The 18,247-nt window shown below is 42.8% G+C and overlaps 1 protein-coding gene across 14 annotated transcripts in view; it reads right to left on the reverse strand.

Annotated features, from left to right (window-relative positions):
- Positions 1 to 243: 243 nt before the first annotated feature.
- The window catches only part of Mast4 (microtubule associated serine/threonine kinase family member 4), a 554,645-nt gene continuing 536,641 nt past the window's right edge, over positions 244 to 18,247 (reverse strand). For all 14 annotated transcript variants that reach the window (XM_078015707.1, XM_078015703.1, XM_040273127.2 and 11 more), the window contains 5 exons: positions 17,858 to 18,090; positions 17,221 to 17,343; positions 8,909 to 9,045; positions 6,886 to 7,067; positions 244 to 6,587 (listed from right to left, as the gene is read on the reverse strand). In XM_078015707.1, the coding sequence (XP_077871833.1) occupies positions 2,686 to 6,587; positions 6,886 to 7,067; positions 8,909 to 9,045; positions 17,221 to 17,343; positions 17,858 to 18,090 (4,577 nt within the window). In that variant the 3' untranslated portion in view covers positions 244 to 2,685. The remainder of the gene's footprint in view (positions 6,588 to 6,885; positions 7,068 to 8,908; positions 9,046 to 17,220; positions 17,344 to 17,857; positions 18,091 to 18,247) is intronic.

Below are 18,247 nucleotides of genomic sequence, written 5' to 3' on the forward strand. Positions count from 1 at the left end.
GGAGACTGTAGGGAAGACAGATGTGGAAGTTGGTAAGTCCTTCAGAGGAGGAAGTAAAAGGAGTTTGAAAACAATCTTGAAGAATGGACTGTTTGTAGAGGTCAAAAGAAAAAAGGCAAACCATTCCACTCACCAAAAGCAATTGTGCAAAAACCCGTACTTTCTAAAATAGACTGATAATCAGTAATATCTTTGGAGGTAGTATGCATATTTATGTATGTGTTTTAAAAAACTTACTAGTCATTATTTTCATGCTAAATTTTTATTCAATGTTATGCAACTGCATAAGTATAAATATTTGTTCAATATACAACAATTATGACATCCACGGGGGAATTTCTTAGAGAAAATAAGACTGCAAACACTTTATTGCACAGATCCTAACAAACTTTTAAGCTGTTAAGTCTACAGCTGGGAGTACTACCGAGGAGCACATCTTACAATCACACAGAGACTGACCAAAGAGAACACAGGAGAATTTCTACCAGCTGACTGGAGAGCTTCACAACAACCAACAGGTAATACATGAATGCAACCTTAAGTACTCTTTACTCATCCAAAATGCAAAAACATATTTGGCAAAAATGATAATACACTATACAAAATATACATAAAAATATCCTTTGTAAACAAGCAGCTAATTGTGCTTTAAAGAAAACTGGACAGTTAAAAAGCAAAGGCTGTAAACCATGAACTACCTCCTGGACAGACCTGGATTGATGTCTGAGTGTAGAAGGATCAGGTTCTGACAACTGCCAAACATGTATTAAAAGCTTTGAGACAACTTTGAAATTCTTTTAAGTTCTTGTAAAAAATATTTTTTTTTCTACATTTCAACATGTAGTGATGGGGAATGGCTAAAACTACATGGAAAAAAATAGGGGCAAAGAGGAAACGTTTTTTTTTTCCTGTCATTGCAATTCACTTTACAACAAAGGACAACTGAGTAGTAGGTTGTTATACCTTTGTTTATGGAGTGCTTACAGCCTTGCTAGATGATTTACAATCTATAGGGCTGTACAGTGATGCTGTGATTACATAAACAATTTTATAGCATAAAGCTACTAAGACATCCCAAGGGGATTTGGGGCTAGGTTAATCATTTATTGGTAAATTTTTCATCTTACAAAACCAAAACTCCTGCAATGTGTCCCAAGCATCTTATAAATACTTATCTGCATTGTCTCTCAGTGCCTTAGTACTTATGTCAGCAAGTGCCATCTCACAATTCAAAACAAGCCACCAAAAAACTTCAACAAAAAAAATCAAAACCCCTCAGCACTTAAATGATTTGACAAATTCTACATATTTCATGGTATACAAAATTTAAATAAGGCTTAGCAAAAGTAAAAAGGATGATCACATTCAAGCACCAAATAGCTCCACTAAGTCTCTTTTGTTACAAAAATGCTGCTCTTTATTAATACAGTAGTTTTTGCATACAAATAGAGAGATCATGTTATGAAATACATGGAGCTATTCGATGCATCAGAAATGAATGTGAAACCCAGGAACTTGCTAAAAACAGCAAGCTTCATCTACAACATAAGGCCCCAGCTATGTATTAAAATGTATCTGATGTCCTGATTATTCCTTAATATATATGCTATGATGCCAAAATCCAACTCCCCCCCCCTTCTTTTCCTCAAAAAAGCAAATTTAAAACTTCTTCCAATGCCTGATGCTTATCACTTGACCTAAGTACCAGCAGATTTGTGTGCAGCCAGTTATTTTATTTTTTTATTCAAGAGCAGGGTTGGTGCAGGACTACCACAAAATGTGTGCTTCTTGGACTAGTCACTCATAGCACAAAGGCCTGAGTGTAACCGTTTGAAAAGAAAGAAAGAACAGAAACAAAGGTGATATATGTTTATAGTCCCTGCTCTACCACCAAAGAAGACCAGACATATAACTGACAGACAAGAACAGCTGGCCTTTTGGACAGCAGGACCTAAGGATTAAAATGTCTACTAGGATGACTGAGAAAGGAAAATGGCTAGCTTCATTTGTCCTGACCATTCATAATGGAGGATTCCAAATGCAGCAATCAGAGTGCTCTTGCTTTAGAACTGGAAATGCAGGTAGCCAGATCCAGTACTATCAGAAACTGGTTTAAAAATACACATTTAAAAACTCACAATCTACTGTATTTAGGGCTTTCTTTCATCTTTAACTACTTATAAAAACAGAGCCTTGAAATATTCTCAAACCACAGACCAAAACATGTGGGTGGATGTGTACATACATGAATATGGATGTCTCTATTTTTATACACACCCAGTTCTGACCATTCTGCTTCATTACTACATTATGATAAGTGGTAAAGCAAAGATCTTAATTTTAAAAAGCCGTAGTAAACAATGCAATCAGCAGCAAGGTATAGACTCTACATCCCAAACCAAACACATTGCTAGATATTTACAGAGAAAAATCTCTTTCCTCAACAATCCTTAGCTGTAAAGGTATTACTTCTTTTTTGTACAAACACCATCTGGCAACAGTTCTACTGGTTCCAACTAGGAAGGCATCTGGAAGAAGGTTCCCTCTCTCTCTCCCACTCCTTCTCAGTGAGGCTCCAAGCTCTGCCTGGCGGACATTCCCACACAGTGCTGGTTTCGAAGGTGGTCAAGACACAGTTACACATTCAGGTGGGGTCTCCACAGTCCTGCTCTGGGGCCTGCCCAGTTAGGAGGCCTTTTTGTGAGGGCTGCTACGCAAACTCTCTTTGCCCCGTCTCTGCCGCACCACAAAGTCCTTCTCTGAAGACAGGGTGATGGGGCGATCAGAGTTTGGGGCTTGGGGTGCCTTGATTGCCTCCCTGCCCACATTCTGTTTCCTAGTGGGGAAAGGCTGGGCGGGGGCAGGCTCTCGACCTTTGGTTTCTCCTGTGGCAGCGGTGACCGAGAGCGCTCTGTCCCTGTGGCCTACTCCGCTCAGCCCTTGCGCATCTGAGTGCTGTGACTCCAGAGCAGAAGTGGCGAGGCGGAAGGATGGCAAAGAGTCACTCTTTGTCATTTGGGTTCTGCCATCTGCCCCAGACTGGGACTTCCTGTGGTCCCTGTTGCTGGGGGCTGTAGGCTCAAGTGCGGCCCCGTTGGCCTTGGCAGAAGAGGGGCTGCTGCTGGCCGTGGCAGCATCTCGAACTCCAGGCCGGGCCTCAGGGAAGCTGGAGGAGTAGCTCAGAGACTTCTCTGGGAGGGCAGAGGATCGGAAAGAACTCTGCCCAGTGGCCGAGGGTGACCGTTTCATGCTGCTGAGCTTGCCAGCCTCAGGCAGGGTCTTCTGGGGACCAGGTCCCTTCCCCTTGGCCTCTGAGGAGCTCTTTCCCATGGCTGCACCTGGCTTCTCTGTGCCTTTCAGCCGGGCCTCACCAGGAGCTAGGGAAAGGCTGGCCTCCAGCTTCCCGCTGTCTGCCGCAGGAACATAAAGTGCTTCTGTGCATTTCTTCCCTTCTGGCTTCCTGTCTGCAGCGGGGGCCTGCTGACTTGGGCTTCTGTCTGTCTGTCTGCACAGAGGGGGACAGTCTTTCACAGTGGATGGTTTGGGGTGCTTTGGAGACAGGCTTTGCTTTTCACTGACAATGGGAGGTTTATGGTCTACTGACTCGCTGGAGCCTGGGTGTCCTGGCCTTGGCAAATGCAGCTGCTTCTCCTGCATCTCTGGGCCACGCCCACTGCTGGGTTTCAGTTTGGGATCTAAAGGACACTCTTCAGCGTGCAGTGGGTTGAAGGGCACACTTTCTGCACCACCACCCACCTCGTTAGCTTTGCTCTGGGAGCCTGGGATGGCAGTGAACACATCCAATCCACCTTTACTATTGTTCCTTCCCTCTCTGCTAGAGCCACTGAGGGGCTGAGTGACAGGCTCTTTGCCCTTTGCAGTGACAACACTTGATTTCTGTGAGGAGAGGGACCTGTCTGGGTGCTTGGACTTTGAAGGGCTGGGGTCAGGGCCAGGTTGGAGATTGTGGTCACTGCTCTCACTGCGCACAGCAACAGAAGGCCTAGGAGGATCCTGGAAGGCTGCTGCAGGTTCTGCCACACCGGGCTTGGTCCCTTGGGGACCAAGGCTTGAGGAACTGCAGTGCTGGCGAGAGGCCGGGCCGGACAGGTCTTTGGTGGTCAGGGGGTGCTGCGAATCACTGCTCACATGCCTTTGTAGAGGCTGCTCTTTCCTGTCAGGCTCCTTGGGACCCTCTTTCTGCAAAGAGGAGAAGCTGGGGAGCTTTTCAGTTTTCCTACTCTCAATTCCCAGTGGCTGTAGGGGACACTTGGTAGGGGGGGCTTCAGGCTTGGGTTCCATGCTACTTCTTATCTTGCCCACCTCCCTTTCACAAGGAATTCTAGCAGAGTTCAAGGAAGAGTTCTCTCTGACCAGGGACCTTGCCTCACCTTGGCCATCTTTGTGGTATGTCTTTGCACAAGGTCCCCACGCTTTCTCCAGGGTCTGGGCCTGTGCACTACTAGCATCTGGGTGGGTCCTTCCCACAGCAGGGTGATTTTTGCAGTTGTCATTGGCTTTAGCAATCTCTAGAGGATACAGTTCCACGATGGGGTCTCTGTGCACATCAGCCCTCAAGGCAGAACGCTCACTCCTCCCAGGGGAGGGGCCCTTTTCAGATGGATCTTTTAGGTTTGCCTTCTCCTTGGAGGGGGCCCCTTCAGATGGGAGAGGGCCACATGACCGAGCCTGGTCATTGCTGTGCTGTGTCTGTCCCAGGCCAGGGATGACCTTGGTGTCAGTAGCACAGTCTTGGTGTTTAGTGGGGCCACACACTCTCTGCTGGGAATCGTTTTCCGTGACTGTCAATGGGCTCCTGGCAGCAGGATGGGAAACTTTTCTGTCTCTCCTTAGCTCTGGGTCGGGCAGGGAAGCTGCTGGTGAGTTCTGGAGACCCCAGCTCGGGGGCAGGAACCGAGGCTCGAGCAGGTAGGATTTATTCATCTTTGAGCTGGCAGGGGAAGGCTCTCTCAGGCTGGAGGTTTCACTCTTCTTCCCACTACTGCCAGGAAGAGGTAGTGGCACAGAGGGTGCCATGTCACCACCAGGGCTGGGGCTCTGTGCAGGCTCTGGTGATGGCTGCTCTGTCTTAGAGGCATGAGGCCCAGACAGAAGAGCAATGTCCAGTGTACCCTCAATGGGCTTCAGGCATGAAACTGACCGACCCTCCAGCTTATACTCAGAAGGGCTTTTCCTGACAGGGGACTCGGGAGCAACCAATCCTGACTTCTCTGCTCCACCATCCACCCGGCCAGCTAAGGTCTTGAGAGGAACAAAGGAGACGGTGCTCATCTGAGTTGTGTGGGTGCTGCTTATAAATGCTCGGCTCTCAGAGCCAGGTGGGGCCTCCTGCTGCCCACCCATGGGTCGGACTGGGTTCCCTGGCAGGCATTCATGGGTGCTAGATGTTATCTTGGGCTTCAGCATGGAGCAGTGGCCATCTTCTTTGTCTTCAAGTGACATTTTCTTTCGGAGGTAATCGATATTGGCCAGTTTACTGTCTAACTTCTCACTTCGGAGGAACTCCTTGGCCTGGGAGGTCTTCTCTGTGTTTTCACCCTTCCCAGAGGTGGACCTGTCAGGGGAGCGACAGAGACTGTCCTGGAGGGTGCCGGGAGCAGAGGCCCTTTTGAAATCACCCATGCCCTGGTTGTGCTCCCCTGGTGCTGGGCCACAGGCAGCTGCTGTCCCGTCGGAGGCCATCCCCTCAGTGGCCCGCACACTGGCCTGCTTGTGGAGGACATCTTTCAGCCGGTTGCCCAGAGACTGGGCCTCTGCTGCTTTGTTTTCAAAATGACTTGACCTTTCTAAAGGCTTGGGGTAGACTTTCTTCTCTCTCTCCTCTAGCCTAAAGAGAGCGTGATTTTCTGCATCACTGCTGAGACCATGGGGTTTCTGATGGGATTCAGGCTTTTCTGGGAGGCCATCTGGTTTCTTCACTGTCACCTTGGACTTCAGTTTGTCTCGGTCCATGTCGTCCACAGACTCCTGCCGACCCACTTTCCTGGAGACCGGGCGTTTTAGGCAGCCTTGCTCCACTGGCCGGGCACGACTTAGGGACGGGGCATCGCACACGTTGTTCTCCTCCAGGCTCTGTAGAGTTGCCTCCCGCTGGGACTGCTCCCTCTGCACCTCCTCCTGGGTCACTTCCAGGCTGTGTTTGCGGGAGCACAGGTGCTTTTTGTCACTGCCATAGGAAGGTGACAACTTTTCCTCGGACTGCACACGCTTGAGCAGCGGTGACCGTGGGGGCTCGGCACTCTTGGGCCTCACAATGTGTCTGACAATGGTGGGGGGGGAGTGCATCTTGCTGGGAAAGGCTTGTGCAATCTTGGCATTGCCAAGTGAGTGTCCCAATAATGGGGATGGTGAGCGTTGTGGGGAGGTGGGCTGGGGCGTTGGAGAGGGTGTCCGGGCTAGTGGGGAGAGTGGAATGCTGCCGGCTGACTTTCTTCTTCCAGAGCGGTACCTCTGCCCACTGAGTTTGGGGGCCAGGCCGTGGAGGGTGCTGGGACGGATGTGCCCTGACCCGGCTGGGGAATTGGGTGCACTAGAACTTGGGGAGCTGCTCTGGGAGGAATTAGTACCTGTGGGGAGAAAAGAAGGCTGTAAGAATCCAGGGTCCTTGTCCCTTTTTTCCCCATACTTTCCCAACCAGACCACTGGTGGTACAGTCAGCATCATGTCTTAGTATCTCACTAATGAAATGAACCTCCCTACATCCAGGCTTAGCCCATACTACTTGTCTTAGTTTAATAGTCAGAAAATCCCCTCTGTCTTCCCTGTGAGTCCTATTTGTCATTTACTTCCTCAGCTTGGCAAAAATCTTCATGATAACTTCACTTCCTCTCGACTCTCTCTTGCTGTCTAGACCAGGAGACTTACCAGATGGAAAGTCAGGGGTGGATCGATAGCTGGGCGTGGGAGATCGAGGAGACAAGCTGTGAGTGGGGGAACCGGGGAGGCTCTCTCCGGATGACAGGGACCGGTTCAAGCAGGAGAAACTTCGGCTGGTGTGGAGTAAAGGAGAAGGCTGCTTGGCTAGCTTTTTGAAAAGAGATCTCCTCCTGGGGTGGAAAACAAAAATCATGGATCAGAGCCTATTTTCAGAACCACACCTGCCTCCCTACCACATCCACACATTCAGTTTAGCAACTTTGTCAGAGAAGCGAAGAGAGGAGGATGCTACTTTTATGTTAAAACTTTCTCATGACTTGTAAAGGAATAGTCTTTTAAGGTTCTCCTAATGCCAAACCCTTAGGAAGAGTCAGGAAAACTACAAATACATTCAAATCATTTCTTTATTAGGTTTATTAGAAGAGTCTTTATATGAAAGCTCTGAGTATATACCCCATATATATCAAGAGGTAATGGTTTTTCTTCCAGAGATTCATTTTGTGTTAACTTGGATATAGAATTTGTTAATGGGGAGACAGTTGGTAGATGCTTTATCTAGGAAGGCCTGTGTGCTGTGTTTATTCTGTTGTAGGCTGCTGGATATTCCTAACAACACTTTAGTCTGTGTGTTCACATGGAAAATGCCGGGCAAGGTGAGGCTGCCGCTTATATAGATGGTAGCAGACATGATACACAGACACGACCATGCACTTAGCACTTGATGAGCAGGTCACAAAGCAAAAAAATGCAGCTACCCCTGGCTTATCAGTGCACCTGGATCTATGCATTCTTTTACCCTCATAGAAGCCAATCTCACCCTGGTGAGCTTACACAGAAAGTTGGGGCACTACTGTCCCTTGAAACAATACGTAACCTAAAGCACAATCAAAATATAGAGCACAACCTCTGAAAGAACAGAGGGACTCTTGAACTCGTGTGTGTAATTTTAATCAAAGTACTTGGTGCACAAAGTCATAAACTTACGATGTAACAACAACTCCCCTACTCTGTCTGCACACCCCAGGGAAACTACCTTCTACTTTATCTGTTTCTTCTTCCATTTGTCTGTATTTTGCTAAATAATGTGCTTATCCTGGCATTTTAAAAACCTTTCCCAGTTGTAGAAATTATCAGTTGATTTCTTACCATAGAAAATGAGAATTAAGTTCTTTTATAATCTCCTTCTATCTGCTGAACAAACACACTATCCCTTTTCTATTTCTCCCAATACGGCTAAAACAAAGAATTTTAGTGACACAACGGCTTGTATTTTAATTTATATCACAGCTGGGCTACGTAAAACATTTCCCCTTTTTGTAAAACTTTTCCTTGGAGTTAAAAAATGATTTTTTTCTTGTCTGCCTATTTTCCTATATTTATCTCAAGAGTCCTCTTGATGAGAAAAACCTGTCAGATCCAAGTGAGGGAAGGACACGGGCTGTGGCAGCACACAGAAGCCACACCAGGGGCCGCCTGGCCAAAGGTATGCCCACCTGGAGCACCAGCGCTCCCCCAGGCTGCCACTGTGTTACCTTGTTAGATTTCAGTCAGGTAGAAAAAATCCTTTAACTTCCAGGTTTATTTAGAAGCTTTAAAAATGTACTTGTTTTGGAATATCTGGCATTACAAAATTGTTTTTAGATAATCTAAGGGACATTTAAAATGCAGATTTAATGTGAAAAACTGCCTCCTACTGGTTCAGTTCTTCAAATTCAACTCTCCTAAAATGAAGTCTAGCAGCTTCAGAAACAACAAAAAACTTCTCAGGGTGCTCACAAGTGATAAAAAAAAAAAAACAACTATTAAAATCCTTCTGCAATAAAAATATGCCAATGCTTTTCTTATGAAAAATAGTGCTATTGTGAATACAAACTTTAACAAATATATGTGAACTGTGGCATAGAATTTCTCATAGAGAAATAGGTCTTTCTCATACATAAGCATTTAAGTAAGAAGTAATTTCTCCAACATGGATATATACCAAACTCCCATGAAGAATGATTTAACTAACCTTTCTAGACTTTCCTTCTTCTTAGACTTCTTGCTCCGCCTCACCATCCGGCTCTTATAGCTGTTTCTCCTGGCTGGTCCTGTTTTGATTGATGTGTTTTCAAATGGGGTAGTGGTGATTGACACCTTATTTCCACTCTATAAAAAAGATGAGGTGATATCAAAGGGGAATGCTGTGATGCAACATAAGAACAGAACAGAGGTAAGAGATCCAAAGATGAATAAATACAAGCATTCATAAAAAGAGCCTTCCAGTTTCTAAACAACCCTTCCATCAATGAAGTCCAGGCAATTCAAATGGGGTGGAGGGTAAAATATGAAGTCTCTTAAAGAGGGTGAGTTCTGGAAACCACATGTTTGAGTTCAAATCCAAGCTTTGTAAACTTGGAATGGAACCACTAGTTGACCCAGCCATCCCACTTCTTGGTTTATACCCAAAGGACTTAAAATCAGCATATTACAGTGATGCAGCCACATCAATGTTGCAGCTGAGTGATGCAGCTCAACTCACAATAGCTAAAATATGGAACCAACCTAGGTGTCCTTCCACAGGCAAATGGATTAAAAAAATGTGGTATATATACACAATGGAATGTTACTCAGCCTTAAAGAAGAATGAAATTAGGGCATTTGTGGGTAAATGGATGGAAGTGGAGACAACCATGCTAAGTGAAATAAGTCAATTCCAAAAAACCAAAGGCCAAATGTTTTTTCTGATAAGCAGATGTTAACTCACAATAGGCTGTGGGCAAGGCTAGGAAAGAACAGAGTTACTTAAGGTAGAGGGGAGTGAAGGGTGGGAAGCAGGTATGGGGGTAGAAAGGACAGTAGAATGAAACAGACATTATTACTGTGTGTGTGTGTGTGTGTGTGTGTGTGTGTGTGTGTATAACTATATGACTGATGGGATTCTATATCATGTACAACCAGAACAATGAGAAATTATTTTCCATCTATATATGATGTACCCAAGTACATTCCTACTCTCATGTAAAACTAATTAGAACAAATAAAAATAGTAAACAAACAAACAAAACAAATCTAAGCTCTTGATCTCAGTGTGCTGGTTGCTCACCTCCTGAGGTCTCAGTGGAGTCACATACATGGTACTTGCTAATGGTACCAATGCTGCCTATCCACAGGGCTCATCTGAGGCATAAATGAGTTTGTAAAGCCTTTAGCACCAAGTGTGACACATGGAAAGGACTCTATAAATAAGTTATCTTCATCCATATGTATTAAGTATAAATGTGCCCAGTGGCTGTCTGCTCTTGGCATATATATATATATATATATATATATTTTTTTTTTCTCCTTTTTGTGCTTTGTCTTTGGCCTAGAAATCACAGAGTAGCAAAACTGAATGAGACTTTTATTTTTGATTACTTTAAAAGGTTTCCTTTCTATTGTCATAAAACCTGTCAGTTTGCAGAACTGGAAAACATGTGCCAGCCGGTAGGAAACCTCTTTCTAACCAGATCACACTGGATGAGGTAGTTCCTGGTGGGCTTCTGTGTCTTTTCACTCAATCTGGGAACAGGAGTTTCCTGGGCAGGCCCTGGGGATGAGTTGAGCATGGAGTCAGCTGCTGGGTCCAGGGTACCCAGGGCAGCAGGTAGTCACACTGGCATCCATAAACTCTTTTTGAATTTTGAAATAACCAGGAAAGAAACATGTCCTTTCAAAGTAAGAGATGGTTCTGAATACCTTGAAAATATGAGTAGGATAAGGAAAAGGGCATTTGCCTAGAGGACACCCAGCAGCTCATCTCTAAGTGGTACCAAGTGATGGGAAGTTAAGTGTGGTAAGAACAGGGGATTGAAAAAACAGGGACTGACTGTTTTAATGATAACATCTACTTTCTGCCTCTGATTTGAGACATGCCATTATAAGAAGAAAAGAGTAAAGTAGAAATAAAAAGGAAATCATTGAGAAGCCCACCACCCAACTACACTGGTAATATTTCATGTATTGTCTGCTGGTCTTTTTTTATATTTGTGGTGATGGAGATAAAACGCAGGGGCTCATGTGTGCTAGGTAAGTGCTGTGCTACTGAGCTACGTCCCTGACCACTGCTGGCCTTTCTTTTTCAGGCTTGCACATGCATGTGCACACACACAAGGTTTAAAAACAATTTTACTATATTTGTTTTTCATTATATAATTTTTAAAAACTTTTTTCATTAAGTATTATCTTAAGAACATGATTTTTATTTGCTGTATAATGTAGTCTATCACTTGGGTGAATCAAAATTCATTTAGCTATTTCCTTACTGCTCTTATTTTCTGTCTTTCAATTCCTCGGAATTCTCTTACATATTCATATTTTGTTAGGGAAGATTTATCCATGCCTTACCTCCAAGGAAAGTATTAGTATTTAATTATTGGTTTTATAGTTCTTTATACATTTACGAACATATAAGCTCATACCTAATGTTATATTTGTAGAAAATATTTTAGGAAACTAGGGTTTGAATTTCAACAAGACAACCCCTGCCCTTATTCAGAAAAGATAGAGATTTGCATTCTATTTATTATTTAAATGGAAATTTTGGCTAATAAGTATATAAGGGCTACCACTGAAAGATTTTTGGAACAGGTTCTCTCTTCACAAATTGAGTGAGACCAGATAAAAATGTCTTTTCTTATTTTGAAGGCTAGAGGCCACACAATGGTAGGAGTTCACCTTTCATTGATGTTCTTTTAATCCTTTTCCACATTCCTATATGAAGTAGTCACCCAGAGCTGTAATGATCATCTGGCTGTCCTACTGTCCACTTGAATCTGAAATCTAGTTCTACTCACTTCTATGGAATGCAGCACTGACTCTTATGTCTCATCTAATGAAGCTAACCATGCCACCTGGCATGGTAGAGCTTGTAGAGCTTGATTTTTAAACAATTTTCATATATATTCTCTTTAATTTTGGTTTTACAACCTAATGAATGGGAAGGGACAGTCATCCTCGATGTACAGATAAGGGCAATAGATTCAGAGTCCCTGAGATTCTTCTTCCTTAGGGTTACAGAGCCCAAGGAAGAGTTTGTGCTTTTCTCTCCTGTTCCTCACTCTTCCATGCTCTTCCCTCCCAGACCCACTGTATAGGGGAGGGTACACCCTGAGTCCCTCTGCCTCTGCCTGGTGTGGTATGTGGTTTGGGCTTGTCACCAGGGGTGGTGAGCATATAATTTATGGCCGCGAGTCATGCTTAAAGAATCAGATCATCAAGGAAATGTAAACATCAAAAAATTGTGTAAGACGAAATATAATTTAGATCCTGAGTACTCCTCATTACAAAACAGTGAGGAGCAGAGCTTGCTAAATGGCAGCACATCACCCCATACACCCTATAAAAACCAAATTCAGTTTTCTCTTTGTTTCTACATGGCTCTTTCAGAGGACAATTCACTTTTGACTTACACACATATAGCAAAGATAATTTCTCTAAGGAGTAATATACAAAGGATGTAGAGTGCAAATATTAGGTTGGAAATATTACTAAGTAGAAAAATGGTAAATGATCGAAAAATAGGTGCTATTTGTGAAGCCTGCCACCTGGTGGATTCATTCTGCTACAGCAGCTGCTCCCTGAATTCCCTTCCTGTAGTTTACCTAGGCGATTTATCTTCAATTAACTTAAAGAATGAGCCACCTCTTAGAGAAATTCGGTGGCACTTGTTTAAAAGATAACAGCAACAACAACAGAAATGTATCCAGCAGATTGTTAATGTTCAGTTAATTCACTTTTACTTTAAACTCTTTTGGTTATTAGTGCACAGTGGGTGGGAAATTATTTTAAACTAGCTGAACTGAAGACAACAGCAGAAGTCAGACTATCTAATCTCTTCTCTCAGCCTGGCTCTGTTAACTGATAAGCTATCAGTTGGCCTTGGGTAATTCACAGAGTTCCCAGGGTTTTACCTTTCTTTCTCTGAAAAGTAGAAATGGGGATGGGCTCTTCCTGCATTCCCTTGCCTTTGCCCTGACACACTCACCCAGCCTCAATCTTGTATCCTCACATAAACCCAGGTTCCAACCTGCTGACTTGCTCTGTACCTCACACACCTTGAGATTTACACAGTTGTTCTTGTTGAAGAGCTACCCTTACATATACACAGCTCTTTGTGTTGCTGGGCCCCTCTTCACATACTGCATCTACCCACCTTTCAAAACTCTGTGCAAATAATCCCCAATTCTCTGACACTATCGCTGTGCCTCCTAGTGAAAGGAAAGCCATCCCTCATCCTTCAGAACTTGTGTTTTACACTCTGTTCCTTATGTTTAACATTTTGTTTATAACCTGGTATTGCCACCACTTTCCTCTGTGAATGCTGGGCTATAAGTCATTGGCAATTGGAGACTTCATATATAGAGCAGTATTCTGTATATATCATAATTTAATCTATAAGTTAATATAATAACTGTATATTCTGTATATATCATAACTTATTCTAGAAGTTAAAAGCTCAGGCTGCTGAGCTACTCTACTCCTTGCCAGTCATCTTGTGCTCCTTCCTAGGAGGTAGGCTTGGTTGCTTTGTTAACATCTCTCTCCCTTTTTTCAAAAAAAAATCTATAATATAGAGACATTTATATTTACAATATCTATAACTGCAAGGGTTATTTGTTTTTATTTGTAGAAAATGCAACAGAACTTTCTGGTACCAAGAGCTCTTGCTTTATTATTTTATGTGCCATTTTTGTGTGACTCTTCTAGTATATATCATACAAGGCTCTGTATACATCAGGGGCTCAACAAATATGAAAATGGTAATGATGCTATTTGGTGATTTCCATTTCAATATACAGAAGCTCCCCAGAGGTCCTGGAAAGGAAATTTCTAAACCAAGTGGTGGTAAAATTTCAGGGCATCTCTTACACATTGGAAATTAAACTAATGCTATACTAAGAAAGCAGCCTGGCTGAACAGAAGGTTTCCTGGGTTACAGAAGTCAGGCCTGGCAAGTTATCATGTGAGCAGGGGACATGAGTGGGTCAGTTTGGTCTTTGTCAACAACTGTAGAACTGAAGAATGACTTCAGTCTATTTGTGAAGTTCTTTTTTTAAAAAAATATTTTATTAGTTATTAATGGACCTTTATTTATTTATTTATATTCTGTGCTGAGAATTGAACCCAGTGCCCCATACATGTGAGGCAAGTACTCTACCACTGAGCTACAACCCCAGCCCCGTGAAGTTCTTTTATGAAGTTTTTTTTTTTTTTTTTTTTTAAAAAGATTGCTGCCTTAAAGTCAAATGAAGATGTCAGGAAAGGTTGAAGGGAGTCACTTGCCACTGGGGAGATGAATTAGACAACCACGAATGTCTATAATTCCATGATTCTAGCATGCTGAGCGACTTTGGACAAGTTTCCCTGAACATATAAGTTAGAGCTTTCATAGCAGGTCCACTTTGAAGCTGCGAAGGGAAATGAGACCAAATGTGACAATGACATGTAGAAAATGATAAAAATATAAAGATTACAAATGTGTTTATAAGGCCTCCACAAGTGTGAACACGGTGGAAGTGGCAACCAAGAATACTAGACTGGAAGTACCACTCCATGTAAAACCAGCCAGGGCATGAGGAGCCTACTGTTGATACCAGCCACATTACACTCTTTGTTCAAGAATTGTTGGTTCATTTTGGAAGAAAGCTATGTGATTACACAGTTCACTGGGAAGATAATTAAATCCCTTGTATCCTCTTTGTTTCATTACACTAGTTACTCCTCTGAGTGCATCCTTATGAGGCACAGGCAGGATCCTCTACGTGGATCACAAAGCCATGGGCTCTAAGAGCCAGAGCTCTCCACTCCAGTATGCTTAAGCCATTTCAGGGACAGAGCTGGGCCCAGGAATAAATGCATTAGGTTGTGGAAGGTGCTCTGTAACCACAGGAGGCAATATATTACATCCAAGACCATCTGATTCTGCAGAGAAACCTGCCAGAAACCTTTAGGAGAAATATATATTCAAATATCATAGAAGCAAGAAGAGAGGTCTTAAAATACAGAATCATATTGACATACAAAATAAATCATGAAAAGTGATCAATTATGTCTCAGCAAAATAATGTGTGTTCCTCAATATTTATATATTTCAGTTTAGTTTGTCTTCTGTTTTTATGAGCAGATGTACACTCTGATGTAAAGATATGTTGTGGCAGAAGCTATTTTGCACATAACACAATACTGTTATAAAGAATGCAGAAGGGAAGACATACATTATTACCATTTAAAATCCTTTTAACCTTTTTAAAATCACTGATGCCAAGCTTTGGAAAAGCTCTGCTAGGATGAATGACAACTAAAAGAAGCCCACCTACAAAACTTATTCTCTAACTCCAAGGGTCAAGCTGTGCACCTAGACAAAGAGTGTTTTATAGACACTAAGCTCCATTGTCTGCCCACCTTGTGGTCTATTAGATACAGGAAACAAAGGAAAACCCCATGTTTCCCTGGTCTTTATTCAAAAAGGGTGGCTCTGTGAGCCAGTGATGAGGCACCAGGGACTACAGAATAAAGTACTCTGGGCAAAGCAGCTTGTGAGGTTCTTGAATCTTGAGTTTCTTCTTGACTTATTTTTTGAGATGATTTCAGATGACTTTCACAGCAAGAGATCTCAAAGTTGGCAATCCTGCTCTGCCTCCCGTTTCTTGTACATTTACTGAGACTCTTGTTCCATCCCAGTTAGATTAGGACCATTATCAGGTGCTGAACTGAACTTAAAACCTCAGGCCTTATCCTGACAGGAGCCAGAAGTGATGTTTGTTTCTACTTAGTAACCACACAGAAGTCTAGGCTACCCCTGTCATCTTAAGGCTTTTGCTACCAAACTAAATGGCACGTGCAATAAGACATGAAATCAGGACACAACAAAAGTAGCTATGTAGTCCTTGTCCATGACATTAACTTCTGGACAGCAAGCTTTCTATTCCACAAACTTATTGAGCCCTAAATCTCCAGGGGCCCTGAACCCAAGATCAATAACGATATTAATGGCAATAATTTTGATCAACTGACTACCTCACTCTAGACTTCAGGATACACACACTATTTCTTCTGGAGACTAGGTTTTCAAAACCAAATCTTTTGAAAAATATATTTGTGCAAGCTGATGGGATGAAAGAAGCGAGGAAGAAGTCATTTAGCTGCATTTAGTTTTGACAGATCTGCCACCTACTTCCTAGGAGCACCTTCCAAGTCCCACCTCCCAGGTCATTTCATTTCCCTGGGATACCTCCCCCAACTCACAGAATGTTCTCTCCCAAAGTATGACATTCCTCTTTCTGCTAAAGCCCCAACTAATTGTCATTTTTATCCCCCCTCATACATCTATATTTCTAGAGGACAAAGACCACCCTTATCTCCCATGTCACCAATGTCTATAATGAGGGCACCAGAGTCAGTCTGATTTTGATTTTTTCTTTTTTGGTGCAGTGCTGGGAATTGAACCAAGGGTCTTGTGCATGCTTGGCAAGTGCTCTACCACTGATTCACATCCCCGACCCTTTACAGTCAGTCTGAATGAATGTGGTTTAAACCATACATATGAGATTATGTTTATATATATTTATGCTCTTTCTCCCTAAATAGGCTTGGGCTGGTCACCACTTTTAGAGTCAGGGTGGAGTGCTTGAGAAGCAAAAGACCATCTATAAATTTGTGGGTTTGTTAAATAATCCTAAAAGTAGGGACTGCATTTATTAGCACAGATAAATCAGCTTTCTTTTAACTGTCTCTCTCCATTCACATCCATATTTCCTGTGATCTCACTTCATAGGCTCCACTCAGCTTACCTGTCAAACAAAAATTGATCCACACTTAAGCCGACTTATATATTTGTATGGGAAAGAGGGAAACCTAATAATTGCTAGAACCTCTCCTCCCCTACCACTTAGTTCCATCATTTGTAGTACATGTGCACATACTCATGATTCTTTTAAAGGAACTCTTAGGCTCAATCTGATTCATGGTTCAGTACTAGTGTCTCCTACTATACTAGAATCAAACCTACCAAAAAATTCCTTAAGAAAATGACCTGAGGTGGATTCCATGATGTGTGAGGTACATAAACAAAGAGTATTCTTACTGTGTAGAATGAGAAGCAAAATTAGGAACTGGGTGTGCAAATATAGAGATATTGCTTCATAATGTAAAGGAATTCATAATACTTTGTCTTTACGTTAAACCTCAGACTATGAATATCCTCTAAATAATGAGACTGATGACATGGGGCCTTGCAGAACTCTCTCTTGGCACTATTGGGCTACCCACCTTTTCTGCATGGCCATGACATAAAGAAGACAGTACCTTCAGCAGGAGCTCTATAACTTCTGTGTGAACGAGTCCATGCACTGGCTCTCCATTGATGTGTGTGATCAGATCCCCAGCCTTTAGTCCTGCCTGGTATGCTGGACTTCCTTCTTCTACATTCTGAAGTCCAAGAGAAGAGAATATGTTTTTGAGCAAACAAATGACAACCCTAACACCTACTGTTTGTTCTGGCAGAATATTTTGAACAATTCACAAATGATACTAAGTTCCTACTAGGACATCAAAAAAGGCATGTTTCTTATTGTTCTGAAATAGGTTATTTTCCATTTCCTTTAAAAATTTTCAAGAGAATTGGGAATCTAATTTTAAAAAACAACCCGAGGAAAGAAAAATGTAAGTAGGATAGAAATATGATGACCTTTTAGTATGTCTACTAGTTGATATATAAGAATGGACAATCAACTATGAAAACTGGACAGAATTAGGAGAAATTATTAGTTTTTGCTAAATTCAGTTCCACCATACAGATAAAGGAAAAGAGCATTAAAAGGAAAATGAAACAGGTTCCAAAGGCCAGGTTAACAGAAAATAAATTTTCTATTAACTTTGCTTCAGCCATTCCCCCAATCTGACTGGAAGTGAAAACTGACAAGCAAGAGACGGTTGGTCTTACCCAAACGATATGGTGCACGGTATAGATGTCACTGTCTCCCACGTATACCCGGATGGCTCGGATGGTGAAACCATAGTTCTTCCCTGAACTGTGGATCACAATGGGCTGATGGGGACTCGGAGCAGCTGTTGAAGAAGAGTCTCGACTGGGAGAAGAATCTCGTGAAGAAGAAGGATCGGATGACAAGGAGTGGGGAGACATTGGACTTCCCAGTGGAGAGACAGCAAACATATCTGCAACAAAGAGCCAACCATCAAAGCCAGTCCCAGGCACACACACACATGCCTGCAGTCAGCCTCCCCAGGGAGCTCTGTCAGGACGGGGAGCATGGCCACAAAATGAAACCCACTCATTTTCAACAACAAAATAAACAGTGCAAAAATTTTTATA

Source organism: Ictidomys tridecemlineatus, chromosome 1, assembly GCF_052094955.1.
Source record: "Ictidomys tridecemlineatus isolate mIctTri1 chromosome 1, mIctTri1.hap1, whole genome shotgun sequence".
NCBI classification, from domain to species: Eukaryota; Metazoa; Chordata; class Mammalia; order Rodentia; family Sciuridae; genus Ictidomys; species Ictidomys tridecemlineatus.